We start from the raw sequence: 14,945 nt of genomic DNA, 5'->3' as shown, positions 1-14,945 counted from the left end.
ATTGGATCTTAATGCAGAGACTGAGAAATGCATATGTAGAATAGAATAGAATATCTTTATTGTCATTGTAACAAATACAAAGAAATATAAAAGTGCCATCCAATCTGTACATCATATATAAAATCTATTATAAACATACAAATGATAGCAGCTAAAATAATTAGGTAAAAAAAACCCAGCATAAACCCATCACTCACACACAAGCATACATTCTGTTATTGCACTGATCCCTTATAAAACATATTGCACATCATTTGTGTTTTTCAGTATTGAGTGTGGTGACTGCTGTTGAGTAAAACTGTTCTTGAATCTGTCAGTCCTTGTCTTTGTTGTTGTGCATCGTCTGCCTGACGACAACAGTTCACAGTGTGTACGGGGAGTGAATTGTCCTTACTAATGTTGTGTGCTTTTTTGAGGCAGCGGGAACTGTGTAACCATTAGAAATTAGTGGTCATTAGAACTAAACTAAACCAACAAATCTAATGTCAGCCTTGGACTTTGGCGCAGTATTGTATATTCATCTGACTTTTATGTCTTGTATGGGTTTGGCTTGCAAATGTAATTTCATCCAAATCAAACAAAAACATGTAGAACTGAATTTGGATATTTTGCTGTCGCCACTGCTGTGTTATTTAATACTAAATTTCAGTTCCTAGTAAGTGAGTAAATCTCATCAGTGTCAGTCAGTGGCGTTTCTAGCCGTTTTTTTATTTCATTTTTTTTCTTTTTACTTTATGTCCATTTCTGACAAGCTAGAGGAAATGTCAAAACCATATACAGTAAACAGTTGAAATACAATATTTTAACAGCAAAAATACAGCAGCATCCCCCCTTCCCCCACCTCAAAAATGGTTTGATCCACCCCATCCCTCCCACCTTTTCCCCGACTCGAACTCTTAGTGCTTCCAGAGTTGGTGAAGTACAGTACCTGGCTTAAACTAGGGTATGTGACACATTTGTTTACTTCTATCACTCAATACCAACACATTATCATCACCAGTCCCTAGTTTTGCTGCATTGAAATGTAGATCACAGTTTATGTTGTTAGGTAGGAGTCAGCTGATGTTTTTTCTGGCGAGGTAACATTACAGGTGGTCAGTCAACCTCTGTCTTTGTTGAATTGGAATGAGAGAAGCTGCTGTTGACATGTACATGTGTTAATATTAAAGACAAGGTGATACTGTCTGTATCTGACTAACTAACTGACTGGATGCCCATTAACTCCTATTGTGTGTGTATGTGTGTGTGTGTGTGTGTGTGTAGACAGACAGCATCATCATGGATTAAAGATTGTTTTTTTTCAGGTTCAGGTAAGAGTGTAAGATCAAATGCTGTGACTTAATTTTCCACAGCAACCAATATTCTATTAGACTGATGTTATAAGTTGGATAAATGTATCAGTTTATATCTCTTATTAAATAAAAAAGGCTTGTTTGGTTATTTGCCTTTTGATTAAAGTACAAAAAGAGAGAGGGGAGCAGAGAGAGGGCTTTATTGATCAATATTCATATTAGTATTTTTTTCACATTTATGTAATTTTTCATCTAGTTGAATACCACATATTTGTGTATGATTGTCAGTGCAAAGAGGGAGAGATGAAAGGAAGGATGGAGAGGAAAGAATGCACGATCAGGAAGAACCAGGTAAGAAAACGGACAGAGAATAGTGGAAAAATGGTAACTTAAACTGAGAAAGAAAAAGTCCATTTCTGTTAATGTGCTTTACATGTTGTGCATTGCATTTCAAATTAAAGTCCAAAAAGTAAGTCCAAGGTCCACTTTTGGTATTTTTGGTACTCACAATAGGGGCTGTTTTACTCCAGAAACAGACGTATACTGTTTATGTGTATATGTATATGTTGAGGAGCTGCTGTATCAAAATGAGTTGTCTTCCTCCAGAAATTAGGGTTAGGGTATATTTCTTTTATGATTACAATCCATTCCTCTTTTGCAGTGGTTCAGCATTTAAATAACTAAGATTTGATGGTTTAGTCACAGTTTCCCCTACACCAAAACTGTTATGCTTTTCTTTTACAAATGTGGGAATGATGGTCCAAAATTGCGTTAAAATGTACAAAACAGTAAAATTCCTCTTTCCCGGCAGGGTGTACATAAGGCTTTTATACATTTATATTATTGACTTTATGTGAACAGATAACAGTTGTGCTAAACAGTTTATTTTTTAGGTTGTAAAACTGATGTGAGTGGAAAATGCCAGGAGGCTGAAACACAAAACCTTGGAGCTAAAACCACACTGTAGTAACAGGTTTATATTTTTTGATGTTACGGTGCTGCTTTGGATGTATGAAAATGTAGTGGAGCCGAAAAATAAATACTAATGGATTGATATAAAAAACATGACTTACCTGGACCTAAACAGGATTTGTTTTGTCTTTCCATATTCAACTTATGACTGAGCAGGAATATCCCCAAAACATCTAAATTTCTGCCATCTCTCATTTTATCCAGTAAAAAATATTTAATATTGTATTAGCGCTTTTTTACTATAAAAATGGGATGAAATAACCACTTTAATTCCAATTGTTCCTTAAAAATTTAAGCCATAAATAAAGAATGCATCCACAGTGGAAAGTGGAATGAGGCCTAAACCCGGATCTCCACTGCTGCGTGTGTTATTTGTGTGTGTGTGTGTGTGTGTTGTGCTGGTGGCTCCTGCAGTGAGCAGAGCAGTCGACACTCTGCTAATTACATAGCAGCTGTCACGCTGTGTGTTCGCATGGGGCTGTGTGTTGCACAGCTCAGAAGCAGATGTCCAATTCCAGCCCAAATGGTTCCAAACGTAGTGTTAGGTCTGGGCTTATATACCACTCACTACACTACACACACACTCAGACAGACACACACACTCACGCCCTCTTTCAACATGTGCCAGGGTGCCATCCATTTCCTCATGCTGAGGTGCAGCATTTCCTGTGAGATGGTGGGGGGTCACCGGGCCTTTATGTGTTTGTGTGTGCCTGACTGCATGACCATTTCAGTAATGTGGTATGTGGATGCCTGTGTGTGTGTGTGTGTGTGCGTGTGTGTTTGTGTGTGTACACGTATGTATGTTAGTGAGTGGAAAATGTTCTGCACTTAGCAAAGCACTTTTTTCCAGGCTGAGCAATGGGGATCACTCCCACTTAATGATCTCTTTCTTAGTGCCAACCCATGTGTCTTGACTCACATCTATAGACACACACACACACACACACACACGCACGCTCATGTACATGGACACCAGGGCTGGTTTTCTCTAAGCAGTGCGTTCAGTGACGTGGGCGTCTAATGCATCTCAATAAGAGCAGAGCACAGTGAGCACTATTAATAAAATGTCACATCAGTCATTTCTGTTTGGTAAATTCCCAAAGCGTGATGCCCCCTTTGGCTGGTCCACGTTCATATTTCATTCGCGATGACTAGCATTTTTGTTGTTCTGCGTGTCTCCATTGTGCCTGCAGGCAGTGAGTATGATGAGGAGGAGGTAGACTACGAGGAGTCGGACAGCGATGAGTCGTGGACCACAGAAAGCGCCATTAGCTCTGAGTCTATCCTCAGCTCCATGTGCATGAATGGGGGAGAGGAGAAGCCGTTCGCCTGCCCCGTCCCCGGCTGTAAGAAAAGATACAAGGTAAGACAGCGCAGAAAGGACGCTGAGTCTGGGCGTCTGATGAGCTCCACACTGAGGCTACTGTTTGACTATCACATGTCCAGACATCATTTTTGAAAAAGTACATTATAAATCTTGGATGGTGTGATCAGAAGCACTGATACAATTATCACAGCATGTTTTCTTTGGTTAGATTTTGTAGCCGTTTAACAAAAACTACATTCAGCTCCTCATTCCTGCCCTTTAACTGAATGACAGTGGGAACATTGGCGTATCACGCCTACATTTTTCTTATTTTTAAGACTCATTTCTGTTTATTTTCGCACAAAACAATACTGTGAAAATTAAAAAAAGAAACTCCTACATGGGATTTATGAAATGTGCACTGACAGCAATTTGGAATTAACATCAGGAAATATCTCAGTAAACATATGTGTTTAAGTTGACTTTAACGCAGTATTTGAACTCCAACCAACAGGCTAACACAGTTAGAGCTAATGTTAACTTGAGACAAAAGAAGAAAAAAGACTAAGAAAATGCCATTGAGGGGCAGATTAAAGAAACACACTGCAAAAATCTAGATTTTACCAAGTGTATTTTTCTCATTTCTCGTCAAAATATCTCATCACACTTAAAATAAGACATAATCACCTAAAGAGTAACTTTGCAGTGACATTTAAGAACTTACTTTTAGACAATAGATCTTGAAAATCTTATTTCAAGAAATCTCACCAAGATAATTTTCACTCGTTCCATTGGCAGATTTTTTTTTGCTTGAATGAAGCAAAAAAAAAAATCTTGAATTAAGCAAAAAAAAATCTGCCAATGGAACGAGTGAAAATTATCTTGGTAAGATTTCTTGAAATAAGATTTTCAAGATCTATTGTCTAAAAATGCGTTCTTATATCTCACTGAACTCTTTAGGTGATAATGTCTTATTTTAAGTGTGATGAGATATTTTGACTAGAAATGACAAAAATACACTTGGTAAGATTTAGATTTTTGCAGTGCAAGCTTTTTTTCTGCACAACCTTTACTTAACTCTTTAAGTGCCAGACAGTTAAGGGGCTAATAAGCCTTAAAAGTGCCACAGAATTTGGCCGTTTTTCAGTATTTCACGTCATTTTTATAATATTTGAAGAATCCTGCAGGAAACCGCTCGATAACATCCGACCGATTGCTGATTAGATCCAAAACGCACCGGACGCAGCCGATTCATTATTGATCGTAATTTGCATAATTTATATTAATAATAATAATAATAATAATAATAATCTTTATTTATATAGCACTTTTCATACATTAAAAACTGTAGCACAAAGTGCTTTACATATCAGTTTAAAAATCAGTACCGCCCCTCACCCACACCCACCCACTCACCCGCACACACACACATATATATACATGCAAACCCACAAGCTCACACATACTTAAGAAGACTGACTGAGCACGGGTAGACCAGAACAAAAATGTACAAGTAAAAGTAAAACATCAATTTAGGAGGCGCTGTCTCAGGGAGCCATCCGCACCAGGAGGCAGCCGCCGACCCCGGCGACCAGGCACCAGCAACACAGCCCCGCATCCCAACTAGTGGGAGAGGGCCAACTGGGACCCCCACCCACCAGAAAGGAGTGGACCCCAGTGAGAGAAGGCGCCGCCACAGCCCCCGGAGTCCACAGCTGCCCCCCGGCATGGAGGGCTCCCTCTGATGAAACACCGGAGAATAAGAAACATTAAAAAGATATAAAAATATTATTCGGTCGCGTGACCTCAAATTCCCGTCTGCTTGGTCTCAAAAGGGGGACACAGAAAGAACGTCATCGAAATGTGAGAAAGAAATGGGGGTGGATGGTTTGTTTGTACACAAATGTGGCGTGTTCTCCAAAGCCGATCTGATCGGCCCGTAGCACTTTACAGGTTGTTTTCGTAAAGCCGATTTAATCGGCCCATGGCACTGAAAGTGTTAAAGATGTTTTGTTAATAAGAAACAGTGGAGTCTCTGGTCCAGAAAAGCACAATTAATGCTCTATCAATTGAAAATGGGCCAAAAACAACCAGATACAGCAGCTCCTGTTGGGTCTGTGGGTCAGTGAGGTGGTCTTATAATCCAGCAGAAGCAGATAGTGCCCATCATTTAAATTAAAACCTGCATTTATATCATAAGATAATAATGCATTTGATAATCTATTAACACATTGTAGTTCTTACCGTCACCAGAAACATCCAACATACGCTGCTGGTCTAAAGTTTGGAAACACCCTGTCTGTTATTGTTTTGAGACACATCTACAGTCCTACTGTTTATACACAGCAAACATGGTAATTTAACAATATGAAGAGTTATTTTGACCAAATAAATATATAACTGTACAGATATTGGTACAGAAAGCTTCATTTTCATCAAACTGTCACCTTAAGCAGCTGCAGATTTTTGATGAAATACATGCAGCTATATCATGTTTCACAAGTTTCTGTGTGTAAAACATGTGAACTCAGTATATACACATAGATTAAATATCCTAGAGATCCTATAGATGCATGAAAAACAATCAGAAACAGTTGGTTCAGCATTGATACAGGTCAGTGTATAAGGCATTGCTACATTTAATGCAGGGTTTGTATTTTCCTAAATGGCAAGAAAGAACCAAATCTATGCATGTGGCTGTATGTCTGAAATATGACTTTCAGATGTACACTTTTCTTTTGGGCAGCAGCAAGAATAAAGAGTTATTGTGATTCTGTGCATTATGTATTATTTGGAAGTCAGTAATGTCAATTAGACAAAGCCTATTCATCAAGTTACGTATTTACAAATGTTAAATAACTGGACAAACGGCACCTTTGTGTATAAATTATGAAGTGAAAGCATTATGATCTACAGCACTCTCAATGTAAACATGATTCATGCATAAGTGTGACTGTTCCTTCATAGTGGCTGCAGACTAAAGCAGTGATGCACAGATAAAGAGCATTTACTGTCTGTAATGTATTGATCTAACAGAGCAGAGGCTGGTCTGCTACAGCGGTCCATTTGCTATAATTGAATCCAGTTTCTGCAGAACAGATCACTGACGATCACCACACCATGCACCCCCGCTTAGATTTGTGTCTGACCTCATCTCAACTTATGTTAACGTTATCACGAGGGAGACAATGGTAATCTCATGAGATCTCAGCAACCACAGTGTTCCTCCAGTGCCTGCAGAAGCCCAGTGCCTGATGGGAAACTGTCTATCAGCTGATCAATCAGCTGATTGGCTGAGAGTTTTGACAGAAACATGGTGTGTTGTACAAAGTAGAATAGAGTAGAGTAGAATAAAGTAGAGTAGAACAGAGTAGAGTAGTAAAGTAGAGTAGAACAGAGTAGAGTAGAATAAAGTAGAGTAGAACAGAGTAGAGTAGTAAAGTAGAGTAGAACAGAGTAGAGTAGAATAAAGTAGAGTAGAACAGAGTAGAATAGAATAGAGTAGAACAGAGTAGAGTAGAATAAAGTGGAGTAGAACAGAGTAGAATAGAAAAGAGTAGAACAGAGAGTAGAATAGATAACATAATAGAATAGAACAGAGCAGAGTAGAGTAAAACAGTAGAATGGAATAGAGTACTTTATTCTACTCCACTTTATTCTACTCTACTCTGTTCTACTCTACTTTACTACTCTAGAGTAGAACAGAGTAAAGTAGATAAAGCGGAGTAGAACAGAGTAGAATAGAATAGAGTAGAACAGAGTGGAATAGATTTGAATACTATTGAGTAGAATAGAGTAGAATAAAGTAGAGTAGAACAGAGTAGAGTAGAATAAAGTAGAGTAGAATAAAGTAGAGTAGAACAGAGTAGAATAGAATAGAGTAGAACAGATTTGAATATAGTAGAGTAGAACAGAGTAGAGTAGAATAGAATAGAGTTGAATTGATTAGAGTAGAATAGAGTACAATTGAATAGAGTAGAATAGTAGAATATAGAAGAGTAGAATAGAATCGAGTAGAGTAGAATTGAATAGAGTAGAACAGGCTTTATTGTCATTAAGTTGGTTGTGCAACAGAATTGCAGGTGGTCTGTACCAGCAACATTGCACTTACATTTAAATAACACAATAAAATACAGACATATATAAAAAATATATAAAATAGTGTGCAATTGAAATATGTGCAAATTAGAGAATACTGTATGAAAGGGTAAAATTAAACCAATATAATAGTATAAAAAATGTGCAAATGTCACAGTTACATAGTTCACAGAATCCCCCGTGGTGTCCAGGTGTAGTTCAGTCGTCTGATCTGTGAGCTGTGGTCGGTCAACTGTCCACTGACTGTAACTCTAACTCCTGTTGATACCACCGTCTATTTTCTACGACGTATTACCGGATAAAATGAAAGGAAGTGGCAGTAAACGTCCAGTGAAGTGCATATGTACAGGAGAACAGATGCCAGACTCTCCCAGTATAAATGTCAGTTACATTACTCGATGTGGCATAATGCTTTGTGTTTGTTTGTAAAAGTGTGCAAAATCTGTCTTGTCTTTTCAGAATGTCAACGGTATCAAGTACCACGCCAAGAACGGCCACCGCACGCAGATCCGTGTGAGAAAACCCTTCAAGTGTCGCTGTGGCAAGAGCTACAAGACTTCGCAAGGCCTGAGGCACCACACCATCAACTTCCACCCACCCGTCTCCACGGAGATCCTGCGCAAGATTCAAGGCTAGAGCGTGCGGTCGAGCCAACCCACACACAGTCGACTCTCCCCCTCCCCCTCTCCCTCCCCACCCCACGACGTAGCCCCGCCCCAATTCCCCTTACCTGACCCTTTTCTACCCACCCTACACTAAAACGTTAAGTGCATGCTTTAAGTTGTTTTCGATTCCCTTAAATCATTTTTTTATGTTACATTTTTTTTCTATTCATGCTATATCACTTGTGTTTTTTGGAAATGTATCTTTGTAGTATTTTTTTATTGTTGTAATTTTGCACATTCGTATATGCTATCACATTTTTGTTTCTCTATTGTTTGACTTACATAAGGTGCTAACTGCAAAAAAAAAACAGAAAGAAAAGACAAAAAAACAAATGATACGAAAGAAAAGAAGAGAAGAAAAGAGAAAGAAGCTGAAGAAGATATGAAACAGGAAGTGCAACAAAGCCCCGCCCCTTCTCCCGTTCGTCTCCGGGCGGGATGAAGTTGACTTTTAGCGCTGATCTAAACTCAGTAGGCGTTACACTCCAGTCCTGAGTCCGGCTGAGCTTAGATCTGCCTTTTCAGTGACGTCTGGGCGTTAACGTGGGCAAAGCCTGCGAGAGTTAAGTTATACTTTAAATAGATATATTGATATATAAACAGACAGATATGTATGTGTATATAAAGATATATAAAAGTATTCTTGAGCATATGCATAAATAGTTACACTTTATTTTCAAGCTTTATTTGATATATTTTTGTCAGTGTTTTAGATAGTGTTTTTTTTCTATGTATCAGTAAGTGTTCCTTTCATTCCTTATTTACTGAGACGGCCAGTTTTTTGTTTTGTTTTTTTTTTTTCTCCACCTCAGAGGTCCGATAAATGTTCAAACAGCTCGCCGTGTTTAGGTTCAGATTTAGTTTTTCTTACCACATCCTAGACTTGAGGAGCTGATATGCCTTGTGGTTTGATATTCTACTGTCCATCAGGAGGGGGGTGCTCAGCGCTGATCGTATTCGGACAAGGCCAAACGATTCACCTCCTAAACAAACGCTCCATATCATTTTAGTGTCACAGAGAGACGTTCATGTGTTTCAGATGTCCAGCGTTTCCAGATAGGGTTCTCCGTTCAGAGTGCCAGAGCTGTGTTTCAGAGACTAAGCGTCACATTGTATTCCAGTTGCCAAGCCTTTTTTTAATTTTATTTTTTGTTGTTGTTTTGTTTTTCCATGATCGTTGCCAACAGCTCTCCACTGCCAAACATTGACCATACCATGTGCCTGATGAAGGGGTTGGGGGTGGGAATGGGGTGGGGAGCCTGCCATAATGGTTTCACCATGGAGGTCGCCAAGTGTTTGGCAATGATTTTCTTGTTCTTCACGCCTCCGAAATGTGCGGATGAGTGGATGTAGTACATTGGTGGAATGTCTTCATGCATGTTTTCTGTGTTGTAATTGAAGAAATATGTGCGCGTGTGTGAACGAATGCCCTTCATTTGTATTTTCAAGAGATTACCATCTACAACCTGTCATTTGTGTGTGTTGTAGACAAGAGCATTCCAGTTCACGGTATGCATGGATGTGTGTGTTAACTTTTTTCAGCAGTATCCAAGTCATCAGCCTAGGGTGTTTGTGTATTCTGTGTGGTTCTGTGTTCAGATCTGTCATGTTTCCATGCCACGCCACCAGTTCAGCTCCCATGGAGCAGGACGGCAGCGTCATGTAGTGTTGCGGCGGCGCCAAACTCGTTGCCCCTGACTGGTATGTTATCATTCATCGCCTCTAGAAAAAGGAGAGCGGAGCAGTGCCCGTGCCAAGACACATTCATTCATGACATCATTTTCCTCCTCATGCACAAAGTTCTTATTCTGCCGAAGGCTCGAAAGCACAAGCTCTGTTTTTGTTCATGTGATGGGTACAATGACCTCTGACATGCAAACATCCTCCTGTCCTCCCAGTCTGCTATTGCCATGGTAAAGTTCAATGTTTTAGCTGTTTTTTTTTTTTAATGGTACAGTGTGTGAGATTCAGGATGATTGTATAACAGAAGAAATTGCTTTAATGCACCTTTAGATGAGCTGTTAATATGTACAGTCAATGAGCGTTCATGGAGTCAGCCATGTTTCTACCAGCAGATCAGATCAGATTTGGACTTTTTTCATTTTATAGCAGCAGCATCCAGTGTTAAAAGTACAGTACCGTGGTGTTTTTGCAGTGTTGTAATGTGTGTATGTCTTTATTTATACATGTAATATGACAAAAATATTTGCACAGTATTGAAAAAGAAAAAAAAAATCACTAAACAGTGTCTCCAGGTAAAGTCAGTATTTAGTGTGACCTGCATTTACATGCTTAAATCTTCACCTCTGTTGGCTTGACTGTGTGGGTGTTTTCTGGAATAATCTTGCCTTATATTACACCCCTTCCCAGTGTCTCAGAGGCTTCAAGGTCTTTCTATGTCCAGATGATTCCATATCACTTCTACAATATCTAAATGCACATCCATATGCATTTCCCATTCTTTGTAGTAATACATGTACTGTACTGGAATATACAGCAGATATGTAAACAGTATTAAGACAAAAATCCCTCTGGGACCTTCTGAAGTTGTGTAACGTACCTATAACATGACTATTTAAGAAAACATCTAGACAGTCAAGCTGAGAGAGCCGAAGATTTACTGAATCCAAATCACACTAATACTGACTTTATGTGCAAAAGTTGCTTTATTCTGATTTTTTTCCTTTTCTATATGTGCGTGCGTTTCAATACTGTGCATATATTTCCTGCATATTTCTTGTTAGAAATAAAGACACGCACATTACAACCCTGCAAAAACAGCAGACTTTTACCCAACACTGTCCATTACTGTCACCTGCTTTAACCCCTAAAGACCCAGCGCTAGTTTTGTCAGTTCCTGAATGAATGTTTCCTCTATTTAACCTTTGTGATTTATCACCATTTATTTTATTATTATTCCCTCTATTTTGCATTTTTCAGTGTAAATCATGTATTTTTCCTATATTTAATTTAGATGTTCAAGGTTACGCTGCAAAAATCTAAATCTTACCAAGTGTACTTTTGTCATTTCTAGTCAAAATATCTCATCACATTTAAAATAAGACAAACACGTAAAGAGTAACTTGTAAATGAGATATAAGAACTTATTTTTAGACAATAGATCTTGAAAATCTTATTTCAAGAAATGTTACCAAGATAATTTTCACTTGTTCCATTGGCAGATTTTTTTGCTTAATTCAAGATTTTTTTTTTTTCCTTAATTCAAGCAAAAAAAAAAAAAAAAAAATCTGAAAAGTGAAAATTATCTTGGTAAGATTTCTTGAAATAAGATTTTCAAGATCTGTTGTCTAAAAATAAGTTCTTATATCTCACTGAAAAGTAGGTAGTTGTATAGGTTTATGTCTTATTTTAAGTGTGATGAGATATTTTGACTAGAAATGAGAAAAATACACTTGGTAAGATTTTGAATTTTTTTGAAATTTTGAATTTTTTGCGGTATATTATATCAATTCAGGGAAAACTGAAGGAAGAGTGACTTTTTCCAACAAATCTATCATTAACTGAACATAAACCCAGTGTCTCCATCCACTGTCATTGATCCAACTCCATGGGTTTTACTGATGAATCAATGCTGTAGAAGATGAGTGTTTCCACCTTCACTATGGAGCCTCTGAACGTCCAGATGGGTCATATCTGATGACCATGAAAAGATGACAAACTGCATTTTTCACCAATTATTTACATGTATTGATAGGATTAATTCTCAGAACAGATATTAAACATTTTAGTTCAGTAGATGCTTTTGGTCGCCGGTGGATGTTTGGGTCTTTATGGGTTAAGGATGGTCTAGAATTAATATCCCAAAGCCCAGAACAGACAAAACACAGGGTCTTACGGGGGCCTGTTTGTGACCACCTTATGGGAATGTGGGGGAAAATTGCAGCCAGATCTCAATCCATCACTAAATCTCACACACTGAACCTTTAATTGAATGATTATTGTGATAGTGAATGTTAAAAGTACAACTCAGTGTCATGAAAGACACGTGGCCAGACATGTATTCGATCCCCAACCTCAGCCTGTGCTACAAACAAGCACAACCTCATCAAACGGAGGCCTGTAAACATCACCGTATCAGCGTGTAGACTGAGATAACGGTTTACATACTGTACATCTGGGAAGAGCCTTAGTGTCTCCCAAGGTGAGCTCTGTCTAACACTCGTTAAAAAAAAAAAGACATCCCTGCACCCACAGAGCGAGCACTGTCACCATGGCGACGGTTTCATCTTTAAACAGGGTCCACTTTCAGTATTACGCGTATGGAGGAGGAGGATGTGTGCAGAGGAGGGGGCCGAGGGAGGGGTTTCAGTATACCATGTACAGTGAATGTATTGTAACGTGTGTCTGTTGTCAAGTGCTTTTAAATTATATTTTCGTATGTAACGTGGAGACCAATGTTTCCTTTTTGTATGGGGGGACAACAGGTTCTGAGCAGAGTGACTTGTTAATGTCAAACTGTCTTTCTATATAAAACCGAAGCTGCTTAAATGTAAACAGGAAACACCTTGAAAAAAACAGCAAAATAAAGTAAAAACCTCTCAAGCTCTGTCTGTTTTGTTTTCTTCACTTAAGTGTGTGTGTGTTTTATAATTTTTAATCCATAATGAAGGACATGACGGTGAGATGCATTAAGATAAGCTTAATTTATTCATAAAGATCTTTACAGGACACACTTAAACCACCACCTTGACATTCTCACGTGAAAGTGGCTGCATTAGACACATGACGTACACACACGTTTGCCTTGGGATTACTGGGCATGTGCAAGTTTTAAAGCCTGAATACACTGTCAGGAGTGTTTTTTTAAATGACAAAAATAGACAAGCGGTGTTATGGAGCCCTGTGGAGACACGTACAGCCACGTATAAATGACATTCATTCATGAGGGCCAACACTGACCTGTGCACGAAGCAGGGACTTACTCTTCACAGTTCTGACTTTAAAACATGGAAGTACGTAACGGAGTCGACTCGGTGTCCTGCCGTCTGCTTGCAAATAATAACATACATCATCTCTCCAATACCAAAAAAAGAAATAAAAATGACCAGGCCCAGCTTCTCACACACTGACCCAAGATCAGAAAGTGCACTCTAGGAAGTAAAACCTCTTCATGTCATCATTTCTTTCATCATTAAAACATGAGGGGAGTAACAGTGAAGGGGGGAAGGAGAAGGGGCAGCAGGGTCACGACATTAATTCACAAGTCTCTCAACATCTTACACATATGTTCATATGTACAGTACATTCAAAATAAAGCCTTATTTAGTGCAGATACATGAAAACGTAGTGCTTTTTTTTTCTTTTGTTAAACCATCTGTCTTTGCAAAACACTATGGAACGTACAACAGTACGCTGGGAGGGATCGGAGACCACGTCCCGTTCAAGTGGAAAAAAATACCGCCTCACAACACTTCTCTTTCGGATATAAATACAGACTCTTTAAGACATCACATATTCAGATCTCACTCTGCATTTACACCTTAAAAAACAGTTCCTGGAATCCTTTCTAATCTTTGATCATTAAAATGTGATGGCCTTGGCTTGCTGAGTAGGGATTTCTGTTAAACCAACATCGTAAAAGTTCTTTATTTTTTTCCAAAGTGGTTAAGGCTCCTGCTACAATTCAATATTTTAGCTTGAAAATATGAACATTTGTAGTTGGAAACACAGAATATATGCATGCACTACCAATGGTGCGTAAGTCAAGTGAGTCATGGCTGCACTGACGATATTCCAGAACATTAATAATCTTTACCAACAGTGTAGTGTGGTGACGCTAACCTAGTACCTGTCTACAGACTCTGCTTCTTCTCTTTAGTGGTTTACATTCTTTCCAACGTTTTGCTGATTGCAAAAAGTGCAAATGATTGTATATTAACAAGACAACTTAACCAAACCCCGATCAAAATGAACTAATAGCTGACAACAAACATTTACCCATAGGAGTAACTCTAGGTTTCGCTGTATGCTGAAACCTGGTCCTATTCGATCTGGTCGAAGTTGAGCACGTGGCCGTCGAAGTGCGTGAGGACGTGCCTCTCAAAAAGCTGCTGCTGACAGTTGAGCGGGAACTGCTCGGAGCAGACGGGACACACCTTCCAGTGACTTTCCACGTGCTGTTCGAAGCTGCGCTGCTCGAAGTGAGGCGGGAAGATGACCTCGCAGAGTGGGCAGCGCTTGTGAACGTCGCTACTGGAGACGGGATGGGTGGGATACAGAAAAGGGAGTTAGAACATGTACATAAAACAGGGTTCCCACAGATTTGTACAACTTAAATTCAAGACTTTTTAAGACCCTTTTAAGACTACTTAGAAAAGAATAGAATGCCCATTTCACAGCCATACTGGCAAAAATTCATGACCCCTAGAATTAAGGAAAATGTATTTATTTACTCCAACACCTTAATTCCCACTGTTCCGAGTCATTTCTCACCAGGGGCTGCAAAGTTAGCGATAATAGCTTCCGAATTTCAGTATAAATTGTTGGGTTGGAACAGGTGGAACCAAATAGAATAACATTCCTTTCTTCACAGCTTGAACATTTCCCAGACACATTTAAACATAATACAACCAACAAGTTTATGGTAAC

The 14,945-nt window shown here is 38.9% G+C and overlaps 2 protein-coding genes across 4 annotated transcripts in view; one reads left to right on the top strand and one right to left on the bottom strand.

Annotated features, from left to right (window-relative positions):
- Nucleotides 1-8,679, top strand: part of jazf1a (JAZF zinc finger 1a) — a 28,521-nt gene extending 19,842 nt beyond the window's left edge. The window contains exons 4-5 of the mRNA XM_030148087.1: nt 3,461-3,630; nt 8,131-8,679. Of these exons, the coding sequence (XP_030003947.1) occupies nt 3,461-3,630; nt 8,131-8,307 (347 nt within the window). The 3' untranslated portion in view covers nt 8,308-8,679. The remainder of the gene's footprint in view (nt 1-3,460; nt 3,631-8,130) is intronic.
- Nucleotides 8,680-12,981: 4,302 nt separating this feature from the next.
- The window catches only part of tax1bp1a (Tax1 (human T-cell leukemia virus type I) binding protein 1a), a 32,301-nt gene continuing 30,337 nt past the window's right edge, over nt 12,982-14,945 (bottom strand). For all 3 annotated transcript variants that reach the window (XM_030147099.1, XM_030147101.1, XM_030147100.1), the window contains one exon: nt 12,982-14,549. In XM_030147099.1, the coding sequence (XP_030002959.1) occupies nt 14,339-14,549 (211 nt within the window). In that variant the 3' untranslated portion in view covers nt 12,982-14,338. The remainder of the gene's footprint in view (nt 14,550-14,945) is intronic.

Source organism: Sphaeramia orbicularis, chromosome 11, assembly GCF_902148855.1.
Source record: "Sphaeramia orbicularis chromosome 11, fSphaOr1.1, whole genome shotgun sequence".
In the NCBI taxonomy this organism is placed as follows: domain Eukaryota; kingdom Metazoa; phylum Chordata; class Actinopteri; order Kurtiformes; family Apogonidae; genus Sphaeramia; species Sphaeramia orbicularis.
Note: the sequence above shows the minus strand (reverse complement) of the source record. Positions and strands in the feature narration are given on the sequence as shown.